Source organism: Diaporthe batatas (genome assembly GCF_019321695.1).
Source record: "Diaporthe batatas strain CRI 302-4 chromosome Unknown Contig00016, whole genome shotgun sequence".
In the NCBI taxonomy this organism is placed as follows: domain Eukaryota; kingdom Fungi; phylum Ascomycota; class Sordariomycetes; order Diaporthales; family Diaporthaceae; genus Diaporthe; species Diaporthe batatas.
In genome coordinates, this window is record NW_025408563.1 from 487,592 (window position 1) to 508,169 (window position 20,578).

Below are 20,578 nucleotides of genomic sequence, written 5' to 3' on the forward strand. Positions count from 1 at the left end.
TTATTGTAACCCCATTGTGGTCTGAATCGAACGGGCCCAAGCTGGCCATATTCGAAAAATCTTCCAATCACGCAATCTTCTCCGACTACTCAAGATGTAGACATGTGCGCGCCTCCATTCACGTGGAAAGTTTGGCCAGTCATCCACTGAGACTCGGGAGATGCCAACAAGGCCACCACACCGGCGATATCCTCAGGAAAGCCCGGGCGTCCCATTGGGCTCAGCCCACTTACTTTCTCATCGATCTCTTCCGCGGTCAGGTTCTCGCCCCCGGGGATGTAATCCTTGGCAGCCTCAGTGTACATGTCTGACTTGATGCCGCCGGGCGCAATGCAATTGACGGTGATCTTCCGGGACGCGAAGTCATGAGCAAGACACTTGATCATGCCCGTGATGGCTGCCTTCGAAGCAGAGTAAAGTGCGTGGCGCGGGACACCCTGAACAGCATTAGTGGGATTTTTCAAGGAGCATCATGCGTGTTGCTTACCCAAACTGCAGAGATGGACGAGATCAGGATCAGACGGCCACCCTCCTTCAGGTACTTGTGAGCCTCTTGGGCCACGAAGAATTGAGCCTTGACATTGACGGCGAGGACCCTGTCGATCTCCTCTTCCTTGACGTCTTCAAGGTTCCCGAAATGCTCGATACCCGAGTTGCTCATGATGATATCGATGTGGCCCAGCTCGGCCGCAGCCTGCCGGAACAGGCTGGCGATCTGGTCGCGCTTGCTAACATCGGCTTGGATGCAGACTGCTCTCACGCCCAGCTTGCGCGCATCGGCAGCAACAGCCTCGGCGCGAGCCGCCGAAGCGACGTAGTTGATCACGACGTCGGCCCCGAAAGAGGCAAGCTTGAGGGCGATGGCTGCGCCGATGCCACGGCTGGAGCCGGTGACTGAATCGATGGTCAGATATGCGCTTCATAGTGATTCAAGCAATGAGATGAAACTTGCCAACAGCGACTTTGCCAGACAGTGGTTGATATTGACTCATTGTGATGGTTTTTTCTTTTCTCGTGCCGATTTTCAAGATTGTGATGTATCACTGGTTGAAGATGCTCATATGAAGATGGAGAATCATTCTTGGCAAAGGGAGAATGTATGAGATATATATACATTTTCTATTTCTGTGTGTTCAGTGCTTTGTTCACAGGTTGCTAATTGACAAGTGCGCGAGGCGCGCACAAGAGAGCGAATGCCGAGCCTCGCGCTCTCAGGGCGGAACTCATTTGTCGCACCTCCGATGGTGTTAGCGCCACGACTAGTCCGCAAAGTACGCCCGCTCTACTCTTAAGAGACATAGTAAGGCCCAGACAACGATCGGCCTTTGGGGAAGGGTGCCGGTCACCCGCGAACGCGGGCTGACATCGACTGAGTGCACCATTCATCCTTGCTGGGTGATACCTATCGCATCTTTGCCGATAAAATTCGTGGTTTCCAAGTCTATGACGCAACTACAAGACATAAAGGCTGGGAGAAAGCTGGGCCGGGACCCAGAACTCCATCGCCAACAGCAGCCGCCAGCCAGCTAACATGCAAACTAACAAGAGGTCAGCGAGAGCTTGGACCAGATCATGTATATGTGGCAATGGGAACCTTCAAGTTCTGAGTGATACTCCGTTGTGATATTATACCTCGATGCTAGGGTGTAGAAATTCGCGGCGGATGTCTGCGAATTTGACGGTTTCTTTCCAATCCGATGAACTCCACCGAGTGTGAATGTAAAGTTTCGTGAAAGAGCATTCTTTGAAATACTACCCAGGAACCTGGTAGTTAATCCACCCGTACAGACCTTCCCAATGACGCGGGTGTCATGAAATTGAAGGTGTGGCGGTGCTATGTAACAGTGGATATGCCAGGTATTTTGTGCTGTGCCGCGAGCGTGCCTGAAGCTGCGGGTCTGTCCCAGGGATTGGTTGGCAACAGAAGACCCTCGCAGAGTGTGCCCGCTATTATTTAGGCAGCTCTGTAGTCATACCCGCCGCATCACCTGGCATTCAGTACACATATATCTTCTCTTTTCCCTGTCTTCCCATCGCCCAAGCAGCCTTGCGGAATCCATTCCAGAACCACGTGTGCGCCTCTACAGATTTGACTCGGGCTTCCCGCATCAGGCATCATGTCTCTCGCACGTCTGGATGAGTAGCATCTTGCTTCCCTCAAACAAGCGATGACTAACATCCTTTCTTTACCACACGCCGAGTTCACCTACGCCCAAATTGTGGACGGCATGCCAACCAGCGACATTTACAGAAGCGACCACTGGTACTATGAGCACAATGTTGCACTGCCAGTGGATCATCAGCATTTATGCCCTGGGATAATGAAAAAGACTCAAGCTTTCCGCGCGGAATTCGATATCATGTCTCTCAGGTTCGACACAAAGGTTACTACCCAGGTAGCAAGGTAGTATCAACATTCAAGATAGCTAACACTTGATTACAGACAATTGATGCGTACCAAGGCACTGTTGTCGGGACTGTTGCTTATCAACTGCGACTACTAGAGCTGGTCGTGATCGCTTGTCATGATATCGCTGGTTTTCTTTACCAGATGGATGACGGTGCTCACAAGCACGCAGAGTTCGAGACCTGGCACGCGGAAAAGCTTGAATCACTTACAAGAACCATAGAGAATCCCACACAACTTCGAATCCAACGTAGCAAGTACGGGCCACCTACGCCATTCTATCGAGGCGGCTGTTGGGCATGGAAGAGATATCCTAATGGCCTGGCAGATGTTGCTGGATACTGGGCAGAATATCATATCTTCGGTGGTACTGTTCTCTTTGACCGCGGAGAAACTGAGGAGGAGGTAAGTGAGATCAAGATCTATGTTGTGCAAATGGAGACTGTCTTATGTCGTTTATAGTGCAATGGCATATACATATACGGCACGGGCGATGTTTTCACCATCGCACCGCCTTCCGAAAAGCAATTCAACGAACTTTTGGATTTCATTTTATCGCCAAACCCAGATCACGGCCGCTGCCCTCTCCCTATACGCATCACAAAAGGAAACAAATGGCGTTGGCATCCCTACGATGGGATGGTTAAATACCACATATATAAATTTCGCCACGATGTCCCAGAAGGGGCGCGGCCGCGTGATCATTGCGTAATCACCACGGTGGACTGGCCTGAATCTGCTGACGAAGATACTATCCTGACTCAGTATGAAAGACGCTTGATGGGAGAAGGGGACCCTGATGAGGATTTGATAAGGACGTGTCGGGAACGATTGAAGCGAACAACTACTCCGACCTCCAGGTGCTACCACTGGAATGAGGAGGAACAGGCGAAGTTGCAGCCCGATCCAAAGAAACGAGGGCGCCCTCCGTACTTCTTTGACCCTTAAAGAGATTGTCTTGTTTCGCGTGGGCTTGGTGGACTGTGCCGGTGTGCAGTTTCAGTACACACGATGAACAGAGAGTTTAGAATGAGATCGTATCCTGGTAAAAGATCAACACGGGCTCTGCACTCCTGCTATGGTGAATCACTATGCCAGTCACGCCGCATGCAGTCTCGTACTTCGCAAGATATGTAGCCAGTGAGCCCCCTGCTACCTTCCTAATCACCAGACATTAATGAGGCAGACATACTTACCGAGTCTCAGGTTTACAAGGCAGTGCCAACATGACAAGTTGCCTAGCTTGGAAATCATCAGTGTTTGGAAGCAAACAAACGGAAAATCAAGTCCACCTGGTAGACAGGGCTTCACTAATTGCCTTACGAGGTGCCGTATGGACCAGCTTGTCCAAGCAGCATAATCAACGGTCTTCTGATATTGTATGATGTCCTCTACTATGTGCGACCCAGGTCCCGATTCTCCCAACCCCGGGATTGCCAGTGTCGACAAGGAAATTACACATGTAGGTTGACTGTAATAACAAAACTCAGTCCCGTAACCGTTCCAGCAATTGCTGCTTATGATGTAGTCGCGACTCTAGACATGCTGGCACATAAAGTCCCGCATGAACATAATCTCCAGGGCTTATCACAGTCGCATTCGCCAGGCACCATATGTGTTCCGGACTGCACAGGAACCCAAAATGGCCCCATTTGTATCGGTTTCGATGGAGATTGATTCAGGTGGACCAAAACTGTCCTGATTGTTGTGGTTGTTATCGGTCTCATACCTAGGTACGGAGCTATGACAAGATTTATGCTGAGAAGTGACAGGGAGACGACACTAGAGTAGCGACGCTGCGATCAAGCCCAACAGCTGCTAGATACCCAACAGTCGAGCCACCCGGGACTGGCTACTAGCTTGCTGGCCTGGCCGGACGTCCCCCAACCTTTGCATTCAATGCGTCAAGGACTCAGATCTGATACCTTGGTACATACCTAGGTAGTAAAGAGGGAAAAATCCCGCCATGGGTGCAGGACTTGTCGCAGGGAGTCTGGGGAAGATAATCTTGGAAGGCCAACCTCTCAGGGGTTGCAAAGACGATGCGTCCATGGCTGGTTCGTTTCGTGGTCGCTCTTGGCACTTTTATTGCACGCAGGTGGGCTCGAAGGGGATCACGATCTCTAGCGAATATGCCGGATGGTAATTACGCGGGGAGAGATGGGGGGTTATGTGGGAGGTCACGTACAACATCACGGCAGGTTTGTTGACTGTCCCAAAGCGCCTGCATTCCGTCATCGCAATTGCACCCAACCGTTGAAAAGTCTACGGGTGGCCGACCCATGACGACGACAGTACATGGACACACCGGTTCACGTTTCGAGGTGTATTTGGACTATCTGGAGCCCACCCTTTTGTGGCTGCCTAACTGGAGAGATCAACCACGTCCTCCAAGCCCATCATTTGAGGCCCCCACCGTCCAAGAAGTAGTAGATGTTCCTCGTCCTACACCCTCAAGCTCCACAATTCTGTCGCCATGCGGCCCAGGTAGGTCGCTAGACTAAGCGGATATACCAGTCATGTGGGTTGTTCTTCGAGGGCATTTTCATGGCCGCGTAGCAACTGCAAACTCTACCTGTCTACGTCACTGCCGCCTTCCACCGCTCGAGATCATGCAACTATGTTCCACAGGAACAAGCCGGCATTCCTGCTGCGGGAGCTTTGCCAGTTCCGAGTGGACAGGCGGGGGGCCTGCCGTCGAAGCCGCCATAGACGACATTGCCCTGGCAGCCCCCGTCGAAGCCGCCAGAGGTGACATTGCACTGGCCGGCCGTGGTGCCAACCCTGCCAGCACCGTCGAAGCCACCAGAGGCGACGTTGCCAGCCCTTCCAGTGCCGTTGAAGCTACCAGAGGCGATGTTGCTCTGCCTGCCGACGTGGGTGTACGGGGGGTAGCCGCCGCTCTGCTGGGCACGTCAGCCCCGGCCGCCGCGGCCTTTGCCCTGCACACCCTGCCCCTTGCCCCGCGTCTGATGGCCCGCAATGTGTTTCTTCATCTCAGAGAACCTGGTGGTCCCATAGTGGACCTGCTCACACCCATGGTAAGGGCAGTAGAACGCAGTGGTAGGGCCCTTCACATGCATCTCGTCCTTGTGCCGGGTGTAGTCTTGGCTGTGCCAGTCGCAGGTTGGGCATTTGCACTTCCAGCCCATCACCGTGTTGCCCTCCTTGTTGGTGTATGAGCTGCGACGCATCCTGTCAGCAACGAACTCATAGATTGCTGTTGGCGCTCGGCGGGCGCGGAACTTACCTCTGTTCGAACCCATAGTCGTGTGCGGCGGGTTGTGCTAGAAGGCGGAGGGCCACGGCGTTGGGCGCGTCCTGTCTCGTCTGACGGAATCTTGCCTCCCCAAGTGCATTAGGGTGCCTCGCATCACCCAGGCGGGCGGTCAGCTCCGCAACGGTGGGTGCGGTGGCTGGGCTTTTGGCTTGGTGGTGTAGGGAGGCGACTACGGCAGCTGCTTCGAGCCCCTGGCTGGCGAAGAATGCTGCGAGGGCGGTAGGAGTAGTAGGCACGAGAGAAGTGTTGAGAATTAAGGGGGCCTGCAGCCAGGCAGAAGGGATTGGAATAGGCGGGGCTGGCAGCGAGGCGTCAATGGGACTACCTGCCACCGGAGTCCGGGTATGGCCAGCGGGGATGGCAGACTGAACAGAAGAAGAGGACAAAGAAAGTGAGTCGGGAGTGTAGGCAGGGTCAGCTGCCCCACCTTGATTAGAGAGGCTGTCGCTGGACATCTTTGCAATGGGTTCTGCTTGCATTGTTTATAGGTGTGTGGCTTTCCTTGAAGGGGAAGAAGGAGATCGACACGTCTCTATTTGCTGCAGATTGAGGAGCAAGAGCACTTGAGGTGAGTGGAAAAGAAGGATGGGGAGGTGGTTGGAAGAAAGAAAAGGTTGGTGGAAAAAGAAAAAGGTGGGTGGTGGAAAGAAAAGGGTGGGTGAAAAGAGGGAGCTGGTCAGGAATTCCACAGCACAGTGACTCACAGGCTGCAGAGGAAAGTTGCAAACAGATTGATAGGATCCAACGAGCAGTTCTCGGCGGGATCAGAGCTGGCACTATCCTCGAGGGTACTTGCTGGGTGGGGCAGACGAGGCTGGGCCAGGCTGAACACGCGGCTGACAATGCGGCTGACCACGCGGCTGCAGCCTGCCCTAAGTGTGTGGCTGACCCACAATCCATAATCACAGCAGCCCTGGGAAATGACGACTGTCCCTGCTGTTTGAATGCATGTTCATGTTCCTAAACCCATTGCACATTGAGCACTTTAAACTGTTTGCATAGCTCAGTCGACGGGGCTCAATTGTCCTAAGTTGCATGGCGTTTGATTTTCCCAACCGCATCCAGGTGTCGCTACTTGATACAGTCACTGATGCAAGTCTAAAGTAAGAGAAAGATCACACATGATCATGAGCATCATTATTACTTGATGGTCTCTGAAGACTCTTGGGGAACATCTAGAACTTGAGACGGGACATCAGTGTCTCGTCTGGATCCAACCGCCCGACCTCAACCGTCCGTCCGATCTTCATCAAAGTGGCGTTTCGTCCCAAGCCTCTTCACACCCAGCTTTGTACTCAAAGAGCACCCATTCTCCCTCACAAATGACCATGTTTCTCATCCTTCTTACTGACATCACTGGAAAGAGGACAGAGGAACGATTGCCCTTCCCTTCAGCAACAGCTTGTCATTCTTTGTCTCGTGGCTCTCGCAGTGACTCTTGAACTGAGGTCCCCTGGTCCTATAAATCTTGGTATTGCACCCCTCGTAAGGGCAGCACAGGAAATTGTTGATGTTTCGGACGTGCATTTCGTCCATGTGGCGGACATTGTTCGAGCCAACGTAGTTGCAGCCAGGGGCAAGGCATTTGTACTTGTACGCACGCGATCCGTCCTTCTTGGTCCTGAGGCCATACATTCTGTCAGTTCCACAAGCGCCATGCGGAGTTTTCACGAGGGGGGAACACACGTGTGTTGGGGCTCGAACTCATGCTCCAGGCCAGGGTTGGGCGCCAGCAGCCGAAGGGCCAGAGCGTTGGGCAGGTCTTGGTGGTACTGGTTGATGTGCTCAGGCTTCACGGCCCTCACACGTTTGAGGAGCTCCACAGAGGTGGGTGGGTTGAGGCTGCCGGTGATGTTGTGCCGGATTGCGGCAGTGTTGATGCCTTCCTCCAAGCCATGTTTGGCGATCACCTCAGCAAGCACACTGTGGGTGAAGTGCTGTCCCTGGAGAAAGATGTTCATGATGCTGGACATGATTGTAATGGCGGATTTGTTTGGGAATTGATGGGTGTGTCGTTTCAAAGGCGAAGATGGTTGTGTTCGGGGGTAGGACGACCTGAACTTGAAAAGCAGGTACTACTTGAAAAAATGGAAGTCTTGGAAAAGTCTGCCAGTGTTGGCCCTGGCCCTGGCCATTCACTGGAAAGGAGGGGCACTGAGGTACAAACAAACTGACAGGGGCGTGTTCAGTCTGCCGGCATGCTTGAAGCCAGCTACAGACCTCCAGAATGCCACAGCCCAGGTGCAGCTGAGGTTGAGGGCATGGGCAGGGTGGGCTGCACCACAAGGCCACATCATGACAGCACCATGGATCAACTGACAAGTCGGAATTACCACCACTGTGAATCAAAGCTGCACCCCATCCCCAGTCAATTTGAAGTGTGACGGCCTTGCCCTTCAAATGGTATTGTGCTGTTTCCTTTATGTTTGAAAACAACCTTTAGCACGATCATTATCACTCAAAATACCTTCAGGCTGTTGCCCCCCCCCCCCCCGCCGCCGCCTCCAAATCAAATGAAAGAATAGCCGGGCATGATCTAATGCCCGCATAGAAATATTTCCCTATCCATTTTATAGCAACTCCCGTATGGTAAGCTTGTCATCCAAGCATTTGATGCAATGAGATGATGACCCAGTTGGCTTGAGCTTTCCAAGTTGGCACCTGGCACACATGAGCTGTAGCAGAGGCCAACGGCAAGACGGTGGAATGGAAACGGCCGTTACCGCCAGGCTTTCAAACTGCGGGAGATGGGTATCGAGCACGGACGAGGCTAAAGGGCACTACTGTCTTGACGGCGCCGTTCATCGCTAATGGCAGCTGGGCCGACTCGGACGTCGTCGGTGTGGGAGAAAGGACCTCACAGGGTGTGGTTTCGTTTTTTAATCCCCATACATGTAAAATGTACGTGGCACCTTCATACAGTAGTAAACGCTCAAGCCCCAGCGTTTAAAGAAATATAGTGCCAATAACAGTGGAAAGAGAATACAGTACGTAGGCACGTGGCTGAGCCTCCAGCGTACCGCACAGACAAGGCTGGAAGGTATCGCTCCCGACGGCGCCGCATCGTCGACACAAGTAGCCTAAGGGCTAATAGCCGGTAAATTAGTCATACAGCGAGACTAGAATAGTCTCAAAATGGCCCCTATAAGAAGAAGAATCCCACAACTTGAGACCCAGCAAGCTACCTCTTCCCCATCAACACAAAGGACCTCACAGCTTGGCCGGTTTTCTGCCGTAGGAATGGGTAGAACATAACCCTATCCCTGCTCGGAATTAGTCGCGAAACCTTCCGATTTGTTGCCTGGACTCCCGCCCTGGCGTGAGCGTGCGCCTCCCCTTCTCACGCCACGAGTGGTTTCGTTGTTACCTCATACACCCTCCAGGCATACGCTCCCTTCACACAGTGGTAAACTCTCAAAGACCCAACCACGCCACGACAGAGCCACTCCTAGATCCTCGAAGCCTCTTTGAGACTTTCAACCATGCAACAACAACAGGACCCAGCGGCCACCTCCGCCCCAGGGGTTGTCACGCTCGATGAACCACACCCAAATGGCCCTGTGCCTTCGCTCGATACCCAGCATCGGGATGACGAAAGTCGCCTGGAGGGCCTTCCAGCCGAATTGCGCCGGCACATTCTTTCTCTCTTGGACATCCACTGCCTGAAAGCCCTTGTCCATGCGTCGCCCACCTTTCACGAGCAATATCGCCACGATCGCAGACACCTTCTCAGCACTTTATTGCATGTAACATTGGGAACTGTTACTCTCGATGCTCTATTTGTTTACAGGGCGCAGGCTCTGGAAACAAGCTCCTTTGAACGCATGAGTGAACTAATACACATCTGGTCGGGGACATGGCCACAGAGGGCATCATTTCAGCTTGCTGCCCAGGGTGGATTGGTCATTGAAGATGCAGCGGTTGCTATGGTCCGCTTTTACCTCAATTTTGTCGCCCCGGTCGCAAGTCATTTCATGAACAAAACCTTGAGCACTCTGAGGTCACTGGATGCAAGCGCTGGTGATAACTCAGACTCAGATGCTGAACCCAGCAGTACAGAGTGGCAAAGATGTCTGAGAGCTGCCTACAGGTTTCAACTACTCTGTTGTGCCACCCGGCCCGCCATCACCCAGCAAACTTTCCATGTCCGTGGGATGAATGCATCTCGTATATTCCACACCCCGGAGCCGTGGGAGGCCGAAGAGCTCCTTACTTTCTATGAGTTTGCCGAGTATACTTACTACAATCTCTTCAATGAGATTGCGGCAGCAGTGAACCCCTATGACCCCAGATTCGAGGATCAAGAGCACGTTCGCCTTCTTCCTGTTCCGATTGGATCATCAATCGAGTTCCATGACCCTCGGGATGATTGTAAGCCTATTAAACCCCCTACTGAGATATTCGCAGCTCACCGTTTCCACCAGACACCGCGCGTAATTACCTAGAAGGAACCACGCTGCGCGGTGGTCTTCAACTCCTTCGTACCGTCCTCATCGACTGCAAGTCTGAAGACTTGGAGCCGCTTGTCACTACAATACAGCGCAGCGTTGTTCAATCATGGATACCCATCAGCACACTGGACGGCTTCCTAAGCTCTAGGTTTCAGAGATGGGGCTCGCGTCGGGGGCCTCGCGAGAAGCTCATGAAGGAACACGCCCCGCTACCATTCCAAGGGGATGACTTGGATCGGCCACCACTGTGTTGGACCGACATATGGGATGGTCAATATAGCAACCTTATTGGAGGCTACATTCCCAATGAAATTCGAAAATGGGGATATGTCTTCTGGGACGCAGACAGAATGAACAGACACGGCCGTAGACACATGCTGTCGGAGCAATGGACTGGCTGCTGGGAAGGAGATCCGAGGGAAGATCTTATCCCGTAGGCACCAAATTGATCGGAGAAAGCCTATTGCTATCCATCCATTACCGGTCAGGGGTAACTAATGTCTCAATTGATGCGCTGCTACTGGATGCCCCCCCCCCCTGGTGGCCAAAACCTGTGTATCGCCAATGATTGGGCTGGACGGCCTCCGATCTTTGGCGATCTCTGCGGAAAAGCCTGTCGTTATGCAGAGCCTGTCGTTATGCAGATTCAAGGGAATAGTCTGTTATGGGTTAAATTCTCATACAACAGGCTCTCACACCATAAACTCCTGTCGGATTGACTGTACGGATAGTCTATATGGTGGCTTTCGTTTTTTCACAACCTTCTCACCTATCGAAACTTGATCGACAGAAGACGCCTCTTAGACGAGTCGGAACCTCGAGTCCATGAAGTCTTCAGCGAGCTCTTCAAAGTCATTGAGTAAGCACTCTCCAATGAGCTTCCACGGGAATGACCGAGATTTTATCGCTTTGATGAGACGTTCCGGGGACAATTCGTCTCCATCCGTACCAATATCAATGCTCAACCTCTCATCTGACAGCTTCCTGACCACAAACGGGACTCGCGCTCCGCTGATTTGGATGATCACATCCCCTGTCCTCGCGGACGCAGGCACTAAAGCAAGCTGTCCGGCGCCATCGCCAGAACTCCCAGAGTCCGAAACAGTGTCCGTAACACAAGTTGCCAGCCGTCTCCCATCGACAATGGATTCCGCGTCTATAACACTTGGACTTGGCCTGCGAACGTCTGTATCAAGGTTCTGACCGGACCAGCTTGTGGTGGAATGTCCTCGTCGGTAAAGATGCCTGTAAACTGGGAGGCTGGAATTTTCAACTGCGGCCTGTTTGAGGTGAAGGCGGACGTCGCGGAGCTCAATCAATCGGGATTGAACGAAAGCTAAGTTCGGGTCGCCCTCATCAACATGATCCAGCTCTTGCCATTGGACACCGTCCGCTCTGGTCCGAGCAATAAAATCCTTATCTGCTCTGAAGTTGGAGTCATCGCCCGTCGACGTCAGCTTTCGGGCCCAGAGGGCCATAGACAAGGTGAACCTCTCGTCCTCGTCTTCAACGTCATCCAACAGGGTGTTGAACAACGTTTGGGCATATCCATTCATCCTGATCGTTCCGGTAAGAGCTCCGATGTGTCCCACTACCCGTCCAGATACCTCCATTGTATCCGCGACGGCGGACTGGGATCCGCAATTAGACCAGATAATTTTGCTGTTTGCCACTCTGATTTTCCGGGCGTCGTTCTCATCAGTCGATTCTGTTGGAAGTGTATCCAGTACGGTCAGGCTACTGCGGTCATGCCCACCATTGCTGATGAATGGGCTGTCGTAGTCCCAGCATGGTACCCAAGACGGCGTTTCAACCGTCGCACTGGGGCCAAGACCTCCAGTCCGAACTGTAAAATCGACATAGGACAGGATTTCTAGCGAATTGGTCGTCGCGATCAAATTCTTCGCAAACTGTTCGTGTAATCTGCGCGGAGACAGACTATAGTCCACGCGGAATCTTGCATCGGTAGTGTCAATCCCTTCCGCTATTCCCAGAAGTCCAAAAATCTTGTCCCTTGCATCCGAGGCTTGGAGGTACCTCCCCATGTGGAGCAACCTCAAGATGTTTAACATGCCTGACGGAGAAACAGCCCGAGATGCCTCTGGGGATTGAGGTAATTCTGGGTGGTGAGTTGCTCCATGAAGTTGAAGGTATTCTCGCCGCGCTCGAGTTATCGCCTGGACGATATCTCTTCTACCATCATTCTGAATGCTGAAGCCATAGCGATCGTCACGCCTATGGGACTGCAATACCGTCCTGCTGAAGTCATCCCAGGTGATCCGTCGATAGCCACACTGTACTAGCAAGTGACGTGAGAGCACTGCTTCTTGGAACACCCAAAGCCTCCTGAACCACGGCCGAGATAGTACGTCGATCTCAAGGTCCCGGAACTCCCCGCGAAATGAAAGTAAATCCGTTTCAAGCTTTGCTGGAATCGTATAATCTATCTCGCGGTCGCCGTTGAGAGCCCATTCGCTGTGCCTCTCCAAGAAGTTCCAGGCAGAGAGGGCTGTGTTGCCCTCTGCTGGTCCGAGCCATGCGATGGTATCAGTTGCGGCTGAGAAGATATTGCGCATCTGCTGGACCTGTGAATTCTTTTCGACGACATCAGCCTGGTTGATGCACACTGCATCCACCCAGAGGCGAACAGGGCTGTCTCGGCGGCGGAGGTGGCGAAGGGCGGATTCCAAGTTGGCGCTGACTAGAAACCGTTCGTCGCCCAGCCAGATTTCATGAGAGAGCTTGGGGTCGCCCCATGCGTACGACAAGGCTGTATACCGTTCAGGATTTCCTTTGAAATCAGAGAGGCGATGTTCGGTAAGATAGAACTCGAGGTCATCGTCCTCGCTGTCGCTCTCGAATAAAGTGAGAATACGTATGGAATCCGGACTGGACAGAGGCTGGTAGAGGTGGGCATTGGGGCTTTCATAAGCGGGTGCTGGACCACTGCCGTCCATTTTGGCCCGCTTGCACGCGAGGACTCAGAGCTTGCAGTAAACGGATAGGTTGGTACTGAATGCAATCGATGTTATCATCTCCTGACAATCTAGGCTTCAAATTGTATGCAGAACATGCAAGTCGCCACACATGAGTGTGGGACATGGGCGGGGAAACTAGGCACCAGTGCGGCTCAGTTCCAGCTGACAGGTAGGCAGCTCGCTGACCACTCCATAGATACGCCCTACATAAGGATTGTGTCATGGTGTATGTAAGTGTAAAACTAATGCGATAAGAAAGGTCTAATATCATTAATGTTGTTGCCCGGGAATTGTGGTTCATGCTATTTCACAAGTACCTAGGTAGTGTGTCCATGCACATCTAGGTAATAGCGACCGTAGCTAAGTACCTAGGTACCTAGGTACATATGTAGGTATTCAATCAAAACCATTGATACTCCTCTTGGTAGGATAATACTCCTTTCCTGGCTTACAACGCGAACTTGACGAATAGAAATTATCAATTGATCCGTAGATGCCACGTCTCCTCGTAGAACTACAACATTGGCACAAATGTAGTTTCGCTTCTATTCCGTAAGCGTCTAAGGACATACCTACCGGGGGGAGGGGGGGTCCCTAACATAGGTGTATAATTATATTAAAAATTAACATTTAAACAAAATCTAGACATTACAACTAAATACTAGTAAAAAGCTAATAAAATACTATTATAGGTAAAATCTATTAAAAGGTTAATTATCTATTAGATTTTAACATTATATTAATATATATTAGGAATTTTAAATCTATTAATATTAAATTTTATAAGTTAATAAAAAAATAAGATTTCTATATTTTCTTAACTCTATAACTCTATAGACTTAATATATAGTAATAATTAAGCTAAATAATAGTTAATAAATAGTTAGGTTAGGGATAAATTTAAAAAAAAACTTAATTCTAATAGGAATTAAACTCCCTTTTTATCTATATATTAGGCCCCTAATAGTATATTAAGAGCATTTTAATAAGTAAATTATATTAAACTAAAAAGCGTCATATTATTTAAACATTATATAGTTATATTAATAGTATATTTATATTTTAAGAGAATATTAATACTATTCGAAAATAATAGTACTATTCACTCAATTTACCCCCTCCCCCCGGTAGGTACATGGCGCCTTCATACGGTGGTAAGCACTCAAGACCCAGCGCTTGGAAAGAATACGATGCCGATAACAATAGTTGTAATACGATAGGTGCTTGTGGCCTCACTGGCAGCCTTGCGACGCACAGACAACTTGAAGGCTAAGGGGCACCGTCTTGACGACAGCGTTGATCGTGGACAGAAGTATCCCACGGGCTAGTCGCCGCATTGGCACAAATACCGCATGATTTGCGAACTACCAGTTGACCACTTTCAATCTGATGGAAGGGAAGATGCCAGGGAGAATATTCTAGGAGATCGTCGTCCGAAGGGGCAGAAATTGCTAGATCAGGCGGGATGACGAGCTGCACTCCCTCCCGTCTGTTGGCACTTGATGTGAGCTCCTCTTGCAACTTAGGTCGGGGAACAAACATTTCCCCGGCAGGAGAAAGTCATGCTTTTGTGCTGTGGTCCGCTGACACGTCTTGCATATCAAGTTCAACATCAATGATATCAGAGTGCAAGTAAAGGGGGTGGCCATCTCACTGCTGTAAAAATGGCCCCTAAAGTGTAGATACTGATGACGCTGCCCCTGTAGCCCAAGTGCAGCCATTGGAGCAGGATCATGTCGCTGGAGGCAGGAAATCATCCTCAAAGGGGGGCAACGGGGAAGGAACTGCCAGTGATCGGTGCCGGAATGCGCAGCGGCCTTGATTTGCGTTGCACCCCTCGACGTGATTGAACTTTGTCATCATCACTTCGCCGTTTCGCAACACTCCCAGTCCGCCGACTGTTGACTCATCTCTACAGCATCGTTCTTTGATATTTCAGCGTAAATACTCTTTGAACAATATTGGTTCGCAAGGCTCTGAAAACCCTCCCCTCAAGTAGCAATGTGGCACAAAATCTACTTCAAGGCCTTTCTTTGCATTGCTCCATCGGCCGCGTGGGTTGTTACGCCGATCATGACCTCTTCAAACATTGAAACGCGACAAGGCGTTGACGAGTTCTACCCCACGGACATCCTTGATGGAGGCACTGCTCCACCAGTCTCCTAGGGAAACGGCAGTGTAAGCAAACACGCCGCTATCGTGGATGCGACAGTGCCGATCGACAGCAGTGGGAACTACACCAACTGCGTGCCGCAGCCGAAAGGCCCAGGGCCCCGTCCGAAGTAAGCCGTCAGAAATCATCACCTTCGGCTCTGTTCTAATGGAAGTCCCTAGGCAGGACACTCCCCGGGCCTTCCAATCCTTCGAGACTTTCCACGAAGCCTCGAACTCGGCACGGATCCCTCGAGGATATGAGCTAGTCGCACAAGACCTGGGTGGTTCTGTCGAGAGTGACAAAGGCTTCCTTTATACCCATCCTCTGAGGCAGTACGACCCCGGAGAGTGCGCCAGACTCTGTGACGATCTTCCGACCTGCGCCGCGTTCAACCTGTATTTTGAAAGAGAGCCCGCGTACTTACCCGATGCTTCGGCCGGCTGCTCCAATCCACCATCGACCACGAGCATCGACTGCGTACTCTGGCATACTCGTCTAGACGAGGATGACGTTGGCAACTTTGGTGAACTGCGGGAGCAGTTTCAGGTCGTAATTACGGGCTCGAACCTCTACAACAAAATCAATGGGACACTGGATCTCGGCCATATGGGCTACAGCGGGCCATGGGTAGGTGTGGACAACGAAGCATCCTTTGCAGTCCCAAACGAGCCCGTAGGCAACTACAGCACGATATTGGACCAGAGGCCTCTGTTTTACAACTCCTACAACTCTTCGTCCACTCTCAATCACTACGACCCTACAATATGTGCCCGTCTCTGCTCCGATATCACAGACCAGAGGGTGCCCGGCATCCCATTCAAAAGCATTGCATACCCGGTCTGCAGCATGTTCGTGGCATACGAACTGAGACATGATGTTCCTCTGGCCATGGTATGCGAACTATACTCTTCTCTGTGGAGCACTAGGTATCAGACTTTGCGGGAGGTGGTGGGACTCCTTGAAGGAGGAATGGAGACCATTCCCTTGCGGCCCACGAGGGTATCTGTGTACCATCGGAACGACTACCTATACCCACCAATATGCGCCATGGAGTATCAATGCGGGAGGGACTTCTATTCTGGCGGTGACTGCTCCGGATGGGGCAAAGGCTTTTGTTGATTTGAGACTTGTGGAGCTTCGTAAAATGTCACAGTCGGACTGTCGATGACCTAGAGCAATAGACGACTTAATATTGGTAATCAATTCTCTTGTGACTACTCTGTGCCCTGATACAATGTGCCTTGCGGTGAACTTTGGACAGTTGCCGCCAGGCCTTGGACCGTTGATGTGGGCTCCGAGATAATTCCCAACAGTGCAAAGTAGCAAATCCAGTAACTCAAAGGGACACCAGGCACGACATGCCATGGAACGTTGCGGTTGCTGTAATTCTTCCCCATGGACTCATCAATCTCTCGTCAGTCTCTGGCCCTTCCTATCGCGCAGCCGGCGCCCTTCCGACCCTTTTGCGACATCTCGCCAGTGTCCCACACCTGATCTGTGTCTCCATGACGCTATAACCGCCTCATCACAGCTCATCAGCGCCCAATCAATTCTTGCCTGCTTCCAACTTCGACGCTCCAGGGCACATGAATCAAGCACCACCCTCCCTCTTCGCATACTCGTCCTCCATCCGCTCCCGGTACAGGCGATCAACCTCACTCTCTGGTTTCTCGCGGTCGCTCACATCCTCGATGCGTCTGCTGCTGTCACGGGACGGGGTGGCACCGCCAAGGCCCCTGTGGGCGGCTCTCTCCGCAGGGACCTCATGCCCCCCGGCATCAAAGTACCGCACCTCTTGTACTGGGGGTGCGTCGGGGTCATTCTGGGTCGTGGTGCGCACCGTAGTTCCGCTTGGATCTGAGCGCCGCTCCTCGGTGTAGGAGTGGGTGGTCGTGCTGCCGTTTCGGGTCTCGCTGGAGGAGAAGGCCGTCGAGGAGAAGCTGAAGGAAGGCATAATTGTCGACTGGAAGTGTTTGGGTAGAGTCGGTCGGGATGCACGGAAAAAGTTGCAGTTATTAAAATAGTTATTGAGTTCGACTTAGTGGATGACAGTAGTGGTTATCTGGCGATGTTGCCTCCCATCAAAGGGTTTTGGTCAAACAAGAGATGAGGTCATCGCTGGGGGTGCACGTGACTCGAAGGCAGGGGTTGAGCTTGACGTCACATCAAGTGCTCCCGATTATAGACTGTCATATGCCACAGATTCCTCAGCGAAATGGCTGGTTTCATTCTGTAGCCATACGGAATGCTTTCCATTAGCGTCAACGTGAAGATACATGCGCAGACCACTAAAGAAAATCAACGGACAGAAACATTGGGATGATATGGCAAACAGTGTGCAAGTGAACATTGCCGCACAATCCGGACAGATGACATTCTGAAGTGTCGAGATGTACTGCTAACATGGAATAGAAGGTTCTCGAAAGCCCGCAGCTATCCTCATCAGTCTGCTGGCCGAGACTATAGTACTAGAGCATGGTATCATCGAAGTCCGCGTGTACCTAAGTAGGTAGGTCTCTGCTAGTAAATTTTCCCCGCCCAATATCTGTACCATTGAAATGAGATCGGATATTCGCACCGCCAAAATGGAGGGTACACCCAAACCCAAGGAATAAACTCCCATGGGACAACCTCCTATTAGACAACCTCCTATGGTTTAACCTCCTATGAGAACCTGAGTACTTTGATCTCCAAGTATGGGTGTACCCTCCGTTTTTGCGGGTGCGAATATCCGGTCTCATTGAAATACCCACGTAATGATCTAGGTGGTACTTTGAGGGGGAGCAGCTACGCCAGTATCGTCAGTTCTGCCAAACCAAGTGCGTCAAAGGAAAGAGTGTATGAAGAGCACCTCGGGAGACGCTATCCAACGACGGATTGAAAGACAGATTGGGATTCACGAAGGATCATCCCGCAAGATACGAACAACCCTACTGATCAGAAGTTCCAAAATCAAAATTTCAATACACCCATATATATCACCACGATTGGTCACCTTGATAGATGATGGAAAGGTAAGAAATTAGTTTATATTGTGAAAGCTTCAAGAGTCAATGTTTAATATGCATCCTCTGGGGGAACCTGGAAGCGACAGCAAGGAAAAACAGATATACCTCGTACAAGGGCTAGTAGAAGCCGCGTTGAAGATCTCTCATGGTCATGGGCCGGTCTAACAAAATAAATTGCGATGTGCTCGTATCTGAGCAAGCCCATGAGCACGGAGAAGCTGCCGTCCTGACTAGCCCACGGCATGGGCGAACCTTAACCAGACCAGTGGTCTTTAGTTGGCTTCATCAACAGGCAGGATGAAGGCTACCAGGGCTGAATCCAAATTAGTTTTCAACGAACTGCACGATACTCGACAAAGCCCACCGCAAACACGCATAAGTTCTTGTCGGCGGATCAGCTAGCACTCTTCTAGAGAATGCTAGCAACAGTACGAATGCACGTCTTGCCACGTCTTACATGCACAGATGACCCAAACCAGTAGCAGAGAGCGCACTCGGGTATAAATGGCAATGGTGTTTGCCAATGGCCCTCCCCCACCTTGTCCAATCCCCTCTTCTCTTCTCAACTAATCTTCCCCCAGTAGGTGAACATGCGTCTTTTCAACGTGACGCAGATTGCTGGGTTGGCAGCGGCGGCTGCCCTCGCCCCCAGTTCTCCCCTTATTACCTCCCTGTCCGTGCAGCCAACAAGCCCTTCGCCCCTTCCTGCTTCTACGGAACTTGCCTTTCCTCATGTGACCCCGACCCGCGGTAACCACACATGGCAGATTGTGGTTCCTGCAGATGACAATTCCACTCACACGGCAATGATCATCAACGTCGACGAGAATTCCTTGCCCACGAGCGTCATCGTCCCTGAACAGGAAGCTGGTATTCTTTTCAAGTGGGCAAGCCTCGGCAGCTTCACACTTGGCAACGAAAGTGTCCCCAGCTGGCCGATTGTCTTCGCCGACTTCGTGAGACACCCGGCCTTCGGGCACCACGAGCACACCGGCGCGCCACATCATGCGCCAGGACGCACCCCTCCACGGCCCAAGCACCCATCCCGACCGTACCCCGCAAGGAAATCGCCAGTCCCCGGGGGTCGTCCCCCATTCGCACGGCCAGCCCCGGGGCGTCGTCCCCCGTTCGCACGGCCAGCCCCAACGGCGCTTCCCCCGTACAGACGGCCAGGCGAGCACTCTCCAGAGCTCTCGGCCCTGCTGAGCCTCTCGACGCAGCCCTTCAACTCGAGCCGCCAGCAGGGCTATGGCTGGGTTCCTATGCCTGATGTCAACCTGACCTCTGGGCCGGAATCGCACCTCAACTACACCGATGAATACGACAATTCTGAGGGTGTTGGCTTGCCCAGATGGCGCTGGGTCCCCGTCCCTGTCGAATTTGTCTCCGATGAGGATGGAGAGTCCGTCCGCCAGCGCAGGTCTGTTGACCGGGATTGGCCTTTTCCTCCCAAGTACAAGGGCGGTGACAAGAAGGGCAACCACACTCGCCTGACTGACTGGTTGCCGTTCCCTCCCAAGCACAAGGGCGGTGACAAGAAGATCAACCGCACTCGCCTTCCTGATTGGCATGAATATCCTCCTAAGTTCAAGGCAGGTGACAAAGGGATCAACCGCGGAGGCCTGACTCACTGGTATCCCGGGTACAAGGGCGGTGATAAAAACAAGACCTTTAAAGAGCTTTTAGATGACTTCAAGCACCGGTTTGGTAACCACACCGCCCATCGCAACTCGACCGCCGCTCATGACAGAACCGCCGGCCAAGTCCTCAGAGATGTTCTGGATCAGCTCAAGGACCGGGCTCACAACCACACGACCCATCGCAACCACACCCACGCTCATGGCAGACCCGCCAGACCGCACACGCTTAAAGACCTTCTAGATGACCTCAAGCACCGGGGTCATAACCACACGACCGATCGCAACCACACCCACGCTCATGGCAGACCCGCCAGACCGCACACGCTCAAAGACCTTCTAGATGACCTCAAGCACCGGGGTCATAACCAAACCACCCATCGCAACTCGACCGGCCACATAGCACCGAGGTCAGACCCGCTCGAGGTTGCTGAGGACGTTACCTCCGTGATAGGCAAGGTTCTCGGCGTGATCTTCAAGATTATCCACGAGGCCGAGGCGCAGCAGGCCGCCCACGCCAACCACCACGCCTGAGAGACGCGTCGCCCGTGGCAGCCTGGGCGACTTCTAGGGGACTTCGACCTGGCATGATCCCAGGGGTTGACTGTCAAATCGGAATGGGGAAGTTCAGACGACAGAGCAAATAGTCTAGCGGCTACAAA

General features: G+C 52.1%; 9 protein-coding genes across 9 annotated transcripts; 4 read left to right on the top strand and 5 right to left on the bottom strand.

Moving 5' to 3' along the window:
- Positions 1 to 89: 89 nt before the first annotated feature.
- Positions 90 to 1,027, bottom strand: KVR01_011792 (uncharacterized protein; the record flags this gene model as incomplete). The annotated part of the gene is made up of 4 exons (XM_044785910.1): positions 953 to 1,027; positions 488 to 894; positions 234 to 437; positions 90 to 191 (listed from the first exon to the last, which is right to left on the bottom strand). Exons 1-4 carry the CDS (start codon positions 990 to 992, stop codon positions 90 to 92), a joined length of 753 nt encoding a protein of 250 aa, XP_044639501.1. The 5' UTR covers positions 993 to 1,027.
- Positions 1,028 to 2,016: 989 nt separating this feature from the next.
- KVR01_011775 (uncharacterized protein) lies at positions 2,017 to 3,355 on the top strand (the record flags this gene model as incomplete). The annotated part of the gene is made up of 3 exons (XM_044794671.1): positions 2,017 to 2,384; positions 2,444 to 2,812; positions 2,870 to 3,355. The coding sequence occupies exons 1-3, from the start codon at positions 2,169 to 2,171 to the stop codon at positions 3,353 to 3,355; spliced, it is 1,071 nt and encodes a 356-aa protein (XP_044639484.1). The 5' UTR covers positions 2,017 to 2,168.
- A 1,967-nt stretch (positions 3,356 to 5,322) lies between these two features.
- Positions 5,323 to 6,142, bottom strand: KVR01_011570 (uncharacterized protein; the record flags this gene model as incomplete). The annotated part of the gene is made up of 2 exons (XM_044790341.1): positions 5,323 to 5,590; positions 5,658 to 6,142. The coding sequence occupies 2 exons, from the start codon at positions 6,140 to 6,142 to the stop codon at positions 5,323 to 5,325; spliced, it is 753 nt and encodes a 250-aa protein (XP_044639279.1).
- An 898-nt stretch (positions 6,143 to 7,040) lies between these two features.
- KVR01_011702 (uncharacterized protein) lies at positions 7,041 to 7,660 on the bottom strand (the record flags this gene model as incomplete). Its single annotated transcript, XM_044790265.1, has 2 exons — positions 7,041 to 7,308; positions 7,374 to 7,660. The coding sequence occupies 2 exons, from the start codon at positions 7,658 to 7,660 to the stop codon at positions 7,041 to 7,043; spliced, it is 555 nt and encodes a 184-aa protein (XP_044639411.1).
- Positions 7,661 to 9,049: 1,389 nt separating this feature from the next.
- On the top strand, positions 9,050 to 10,575 carry KVR01_011601 (uncharacterized protein; the record flags this gene model as incomplete). Its single annotated transcript, XM_044786850.1, has 2 exons — positions 9,050 to 10,058; positions 10,112 to 10,575. The coding sequence occupies exons 1-2, from the start codon at positions 9,170 to 9,172 to the stop codon at positions 10,573 to 10,575; spliced, it is 1,353 nt and encodes a 450-aa protein (XP_044639310.1). The 5' UTR covers positions 9,050 to 9,169.
- A 363-nt stretch (positions 10,576 to 10,938) lies between these two features.
- KVR01_011709 (uncharacterized protein) lies at positions 10,939 to 13,095 on the bottom strand (the record flags this gene model as incomplete). Its single annotated transcript, XM_044791932.1, has 1 exon — positions 10,939 to 13,095. One exon carries the CDS (start codon positions 13,093 to 13,095, stop codon positions 10,939 to 10,941), a length of 2,157 nt encoding a protein of 718 aa, XP_044639418.1.
- Positions 13,096 to 15,436: 2,341 nt separating this feature from the next.
- KVR01_011522 (uncharacterized protein) lies at positions 15,437 to 16,390 on the top strand (the record flags this gene model as incomplete). The annotated part of the gene is made up of 1 exon (XM_044782880.1): positions 15,437 to 16,390. The coding sequence occupies one exon, from the start codon at positions 15,437 to 15,439 to the stop codon at positions 16,388 to 16,390; it is 954 nt and encodes a 317-aa protein (XP_044639231.1).
- A 63-nt stretch (positions 16,391 to 16,453) lies between these two features.
- On the bottom strand, positions 16,454 to 17,329 carry KVR01_011644 (uncharacterized protein). Its single transcript, XM_044789494.1, has one exon. The coding sequence runs from the start codon at positions 17,223 to 17,225 to the stop codon at positions 16,863 to 16,865; it is 363 nt and encodes a 120-aa protein (XP_044639353.1). The 5' UTR covers positions 17,226 to 17,329; the 3' UTR covers positions 16,454 to 16,862.
- A 1,756-nt stretch (positions 17,330 to 19,085) lies between these two features.
- Positions 19,086 to 20,450, top strand: KVR01_011502 (uncharacterized protein; the record flags this gene model as incomplete). The annotated part of the gene is made up of 2 exons (XM_044785058.1): positions 19,086 to 19,235; positions 19,500 to 20,450. The coding sequence occupies 2 exons, from the start codon at positions 19,086 to 19,088 to the stop codon at positions 20,448 to 20,450; spliced, it is 1,101 nt and encodes a 366-aa protein (XP_044639211.1).
- Between the last annotated feature and the right edge of the window lie 128 nt (positions 20,451 to 20,578).

Excerpts from the sequence above, each read along its gene's own strand:
- KVR01_011644 (XM_044789494.1), bottom strand. The coding sequence starts at position 17,225 with ATGCCTTCCTTCAGCTTCTCCTCGACGGCCTTCTCCTCCAGCGAGACC.